Source organism: Silene latifolia, chromosome 9 (genome assembly GCF_048544455.1).
Source record: "Silene latifolia isolate original U9 population chromosome 9, ASM4854445v1, whole genome shotgun sequence".
Lineage (NCBI taxonomy): Eukaryota > Viridiplantae > Streptophyta > Magnoliopsida > Caryophyllales > Caryophyllaceae > Silene > Silene latifolia.
In genome coordinates this window covers 178,909,624-178,915,623 of record NC_133534.1, presented here as the reverse complement: position 1 = coordinate 178,915,623, position 6,000 = coordinate 178,909,624, and the positions used below count along the sequence as shown (strand labels likewise).

At 39.4% G+C, this 6,000-nt stretch overlaps 1 protein-coding gene across 1 annotated transcript; it reads right to left on the bottom strand.

Annotated features, from left to right (window-relative positions):
- Window positions 1-744: 744 nt before the first annotated feature.
- LOC141598383 (uncharacterized) lies at window positions 745-1,731 on the bottom strand. The gene is made up of 2 exons (XM_074418143.1): window positions 1,092-1,731; window positions 745-981 (listed from the first exon to the last, which is right to left on the bottom strand). Exons 1-2 carry the CDS (start codon window positions 1,720-1,722, stop codon window positions 947-949), a joined length of 666 nt encoding a protein of 221 aa, XP_074274244.1. The 5' UTR covers window positions 1,723-1,731; the 3' UTR covers window positions 745-946.
- Between the last annotated feature and the right edge of the window lie 4,269 nt (window positions 1,732-6,000).

The window sequence follows — 6,000 nt, the reverse complement described above, 5'->3', positions numbered from 1 at the left end:
TTGTCAATGACTTTAGACGGACTTGTTAAGTATTAGAGCGGTGACAGAAGAGCATAACCCCATAATGAGTCGAGGCAACACGGTGTGACTCATCATGGATCGAACCATATCAAGTAGAGTTCGATTTCTCCGTTCGGACACACCATTCAACTGAGGTGTTCCGGTGGAGTTAAGCGTAAGGCAATCCCACGAGTCTTTAAGGTGTTGATCAAACTCGTGAGAAAGATACTCGCCCCCACGATCCGAACGTAGTGTTTTAATCTTTCTACCCAAAGAGGTTTTGTACCCTATTCGGTATTCTTTGAATTTCTCAAAGGATTCACTTTTATGCTTCATTAAGTAGACATAGCCATATCTACTTAAATCGTCCGTGAAAGTGATGAAATACCTATAGCCTTCTCGTGCGGTGATTGACATAGGTCCACACACATCCGTATGTATGAGTCCTAATAGGTCAGCAACGCGCATTCCAACACCTTTGAAGGAAATTCGACTCATCTTACCGATGAGACATGATTCACACGTGCCAAATGATTGAAAATCAAAGGCCGAGATAGCTCCATTTTTCATGAGCTGTTTTACGCGTTTCTCATTAATGTGTCCCATACGGCAGTGCCATAGATATGTTTGATCTTTGTCACCAACCTTTAACTTTTTATTCATTACGTGTAATATTTCAGTGGTCTGATCTAAAACATAAATTTCATTCATGGAGACTGCCTTGCCATAAATCATATTGTATAATGAGAAAATGCAAGAATTATTCTCTATTACAAATGAAAAACCAAGTTTGTCAAGTGCAGAAACTGAAATAATGTTTTTCGAAAGACTGGGTACATAATAGCAGTTATATAAAAATAACTCAAATCCGCTAGGAAGCTGGATCACATATGTTCCCCTCGAGACGGCAGCCACTCGTGCTCCATTCCCGACACGCAGGTCCACCTCACCCTTTACGAGGGGTTCGATGTTTCGGAGCCCCTGCACATGATTACACATATGAGAACCACAACCAGTATCTAGTACCCAAGTTCCGTAACTTGCGTGGTTAATCTCAATCATATGAATAAAAGTAGAAGAAGAAGACATACCAACAGGTTTAACGCGACCTGCCTTTATGTCCTCATGGTATACGGGACATGTACGCCTCCAATGCCCAGTCTTGTGGCAATGGTGACACTCCATGTTACCATCCTTGCTCTTTGTCGCGCCTGATGAGTTGCTCGACTCACCAGGACCACTCTTACCTGAACCCGACTTCTTGAACTTCGCCTTACCTACTGCTAGGTCTGCTTTAGCTTTGCCCTTACCTTTGCCCTTGTTTGACACAACGAGAACATCCTGTTTCATGCTCCCACTGAACTTCATGTCCTTCTCGGTCTGTACGAGAAGGGAGTGCAGTTCATGGGGACTTTTCTTCAAATCATTCATATAGTAATTCGCTCTAAAGAGCGCAAAACCATCGTGGAGTGAATGAAGCATGCGGTCAATCACAATGTTCTCGCTGATCTTACAATCAAGCGTCTCCAGCTTCTCGACATTCTCAATCATGCTGAGAATGTGTGGGCTAACTGGTTGGCCCTTCTGGAGTCTCGCATCAAAGAAGCGAGTGGTATGCTCATAGGTCACGATTCTCGGTGCTTTCGAGAATTCCTTAGTGAGCGTGGTGAAAATCTTGTTTGCACCATGGGCTATGAAGCGTTTCTGCAAATTGGGTTCCATTGCAAAAATGAGTACGTTTTTAATCGCACCCGCTTCCATACAGAAATCGTTAAACTTGGCGATCTCATTAGCTCTAGCCGTGGGACATGGGTTTGGCGGGATGGGCTCTATTAGATATTTGAGCTTCCCGTCAGCAGCGACAGCATTCCGTAATGCCGCCTCCCAGTCCGCGAAGTTTGATCCATCATTCTTCAGTCGAGTAGACTGATTCATCTGATTCATGAAGATCCGAAGCCAGGACTCACGATCCAATGTGGCACTTTGCATTGGGTCGTTAGTGGGACCAGCCATTTCGTTATAGCAGTTTAATTGATCGTGTTCTACACTGAAAAAGGAAGAAAAACAAAAACGAAATAAGCAACTCATCGAGGTGATTTAAGTCTATTTAAAATTCATTTTAACGTGTAGACTCATTGCACTTGCATAATTGATCTCCCTCAATAATGATACAAGTGATCCCAAGACTCAATTTCTGTAAATTGATAAGCCAACTGTTTAGCTAATTCTTCCGTAAGAACTCTTGGTCGATAGATTTCCGTAAAGCCTATCTATAGTCCACCATAATCACAGGATCGTACGAGTGACCATAGTGTTGAGATAAAATAGGTCAATCGGTTCCAACTTACCCGACGTAGAAGGGGTCATATTATGCCTACCGACGAAGAAGGGACTCATTGGAGTTTGACCTATAAAGACCATTCTCAATTTTGGTTTATACGAGGAAGATCCCATCAACTTAATTTTAATTCATTTTAAGTGAACGAAAAACTAGCATTACGTGAATGAATTAATTTAGGTGATGGCTTAAAATCGTGTGACATATGAATGTCATAGAAAACTAACGCGTGACCTCTATATGAGTCAGTTTTCATGCAATTATTAGGTGGTTTGGTTTTAGGCGGAATATGATGCATATTATCGTTACGAAAAATAAATAAAAGAATGCAATACGTAAATAAAATTCCTAGTGTGGCCTATCCTAGTAAAAAGAACATAATACAACTTTGGAATCCACCGTTGGACCCGAAAAGCTTGTCTTGATGTTCCATCTTTGTCCATGCAGCGGGAGTGAGCATCCGGTTCTCCGTCTTTGGTCTTCTCAAAATTACAATTTAAAATTTACAAATATAAACCTATTTACATTCTAAATACAAAAACTGTAATTACAAGTGAAAAATCCAAAACGGAGATACGAGATCTCAAAATACAACCAAGACCGTGTTCCATCATTACGGTAACACGTTCTACTAAGGCCACACTAAGTTACAATCGTTTGTAAAAATAAATACGTAATTAGAAGCATTCAAGGCATTCAACAAAAACGATAAATAAAATGCATCAACTAAAACAAATTTATTCGTGACATAATTCCGTAATTATGTTAAATTTATCCAAACCACCTTTTAACGATTAAAATTTATGTGATAAAACCGCTTCTATCAGTTTAATTTTAATCTAATACAATCCATTACTTTAAATACAATTTAAAATAACTATATGGTACGTGAGTGAACCGTTTCACTATCAAGCGAGTGTACAACATCCGTATGATGTACATTTTATGGCCAAGATAGAATTTAAAACAAAAGAGAATAAAATTCAAAGCTGCCAAATCAAAATCCCTCGATCCAGGGACAAAAGTGCTCGATCGAGGAACAACAGGGCTCGATCGACTGAACTGCTAGTCGATCGAGGGGTATGCCAAACAGAAAGTGCTCGATCGACAGTACTGGAGGTCGATCGAGAACTTTTATTAGCAAAAGCTGTTCGATCGAGCACGAGGACTTCTCGATCGAGCGATTGGGGTTTTAAAAGGGTCGATCGAGTTAAGCAAGCACTCGATCGAGCAAAAACAAGACAGAAAACCTCTCGATCGAGTAGAAACATGCTCGATCGAGAACAAAAATTTCTGAAAAATCAAAAACCCTCGTGAAACAGTTTGTCAACACAAAACCAATTTCAATTTTTATCAAAACGCATGAAATCAATTCTACTATTGACAAAACTTAACATATTGCTATAATCTCCGTATAAAATAACAATATGCAAAATACCAAATCGAAAACAGAAACAAAACAGCCGTGTAAAACATGTGACGGCACGGTTTTCAAGACAAAAAATTCAGCCGTGTAAAAAAAATTACCAGCCGTGAAGATTTTGTACAATAACAAGATCGTTTCAAATCGATTTATGAAAAATCACAATGAAAATTTACGTGGCCTCGCTCTGATACCACTTGTAGGGAAATATCCGTAAAATTCCCTTAATTTTAAGGATTATAACGTAAATATAACATGCGATTTATGGTCATAAACGAAATACAATAGAAAACGATAAAGATAAAGAATCAACCTCGGGTCCTTTGATGTGCGGCGTAAAGAGCAGAAATCAACAGAGATTTCCTCCTAATCGTTGCACCCAAGACCGTCTGAAACTATGCCCTTGTGCTAGAAATGCTCTCTAATTGACTTGCAATATCGAGAGAGCTATTGTGAGGTTATTCGATGTGAGATCTAGAAATTTCAGAGAAGAATACTCTGAAACCCTAATAATTTTTGTCAAAAAATGAATGATTAGGTTAACAAGAAGGAGAGGCTCTCCTTTTGTTCCTCCATTCGGCCAACCGTGAGCCCTCATGGGGAAGTGGGCTTCCACTTCCTCTTAATTTTAACTCGTGGTCCGGCTCGAAAATTGCTAAATGTATATGACGCGTTTTATTATAAATCGTCATCGGTTATCGGCTATTAAAATATCAACTAATAACACGGATTAGTTGAAATATTAATACATGTCCGACAAAGACGATATTGTATAATTAATTCAATATACATTAATTAAATATAAATCGTTTATATTCAACTTACGAATTAATCGCTTAATTGCGTCTTAGCCATTATTATTTAATCCGTATTAAATAATTATCTCAACATCGCGTTTGACTAATTACTAGTCAATAACTCCGACTAACTGGTTAGTCAAATTTGGCATCAACATGACTGTATTTTCATACTGTCACATCTCTCAAACGTATCCTATAGGTGTGACTTTTAGGGACCAGTTGATCACCGCCATCTGTATGACAATAACGTCAAACTTATCTAGCAAGCCAACCGTTATTGATAAACGTGGACCAACTGATTATAATACAAAAGTATACCCTTTGATCCTTTTAGAGATTTATAAGTCCTTGCACTAACTGTAAAGGACACCAGCCCCAACAATGTTCACTAGCCCTTACCTTTTTCATGCTTTTTGCCTTGTTGGTCCTCTTATTAGTGCACAATTCTTTCAAAAACTTTGCATGCTTGGGCACACTACTAATAAGATCAAGGAGAGGAATGTTTACCTCCACTTTACGAAAGATATCATAAAGGCTTGAAGTCTTCTTGTCAATTATCCTTGTATCATTCAAAGCACTTGGAAATGGAGCTTGTGGCTCATATTCCGGAAGAGGTTCATGGATCCTCACTTGTTGAGGTGTAGATGCTTCCCCTTGTTCCACTACCACTTCAATTTCATCTTCAACCACATCTTCCACTTCATGAACAATAGGAAGTGGTCTTGTCTTCTTATGACCCTTGGGTGCCTCTACCAACTCTCTACCATTCCTCAAAGAGACCGCTTTTGCTTGTTCCTTGGTGGGTGAAGGAATGGTGTGAGAAGGGAGGCTCCCTCCTTGATTGGGTTGAGAATTGAGTGTAGTAAGGATTTGACCAACTTGGGTCTCAAGGTTAACAAACCTAGAGTCGGTGAGTCGGTTTTGTTGAAGCACGGCATTTTGAAATTCCTTGGTATTTTGTAGCAAGGCTTGGCTTTATTTTTGCATTGTCATTTGATTCATAGCAAGTGTTTTCATCATCTCTTCCAAGGAATTTTGGGATTGGTTTTGATTTTGATTTGGCTTTTGAAATGAAGAGTTTGAAGCCCCTTTTTTATTTTGATTTTGGTTTCCACCCCACCCCATATTTGGATGAGATTTCTAACCTTCATTGTAAGTGTTAGAATAGGGGTCAAACTTCCTAAACCCAATAGCCTTCACCGCTTCAATTGTCTCCTCCGTTTGCAAAGATGGACACCCATCGGTGGGATGAGTTGGGTCATTACAAAGACCACAAAATTTCACATGAGAAGCACTCCCACCTCCTTTTGTAAGTTCCTTGACCAAATTGGTAAGAAAATCAACTTTCTCCTCCATATGATTGGAGCTTTGCCTTGAAGAGAATGTTCCACTTGACTTCTTAATTCTCCTCCCAAAATTCCTAGAGCTTCCTACCAACC

Excerpts from the sequence above, each read along its gene's own strand:
- LOC141598383 (XM_074418143.1), bottom strand. The coding sequence starts at position 1,722 with ATGGAACCCAATTTGCAGAAACGCTTCATAGCCCATGGTGCAAACAAG. Across the intron at positions 982-1,091 it reads AGGTCGCGTTAAACCTGTTG|GGGCTCCGAAACATCGAACC; the intron begins GTATGTCTTCTT and ends AATCATGTGCAG.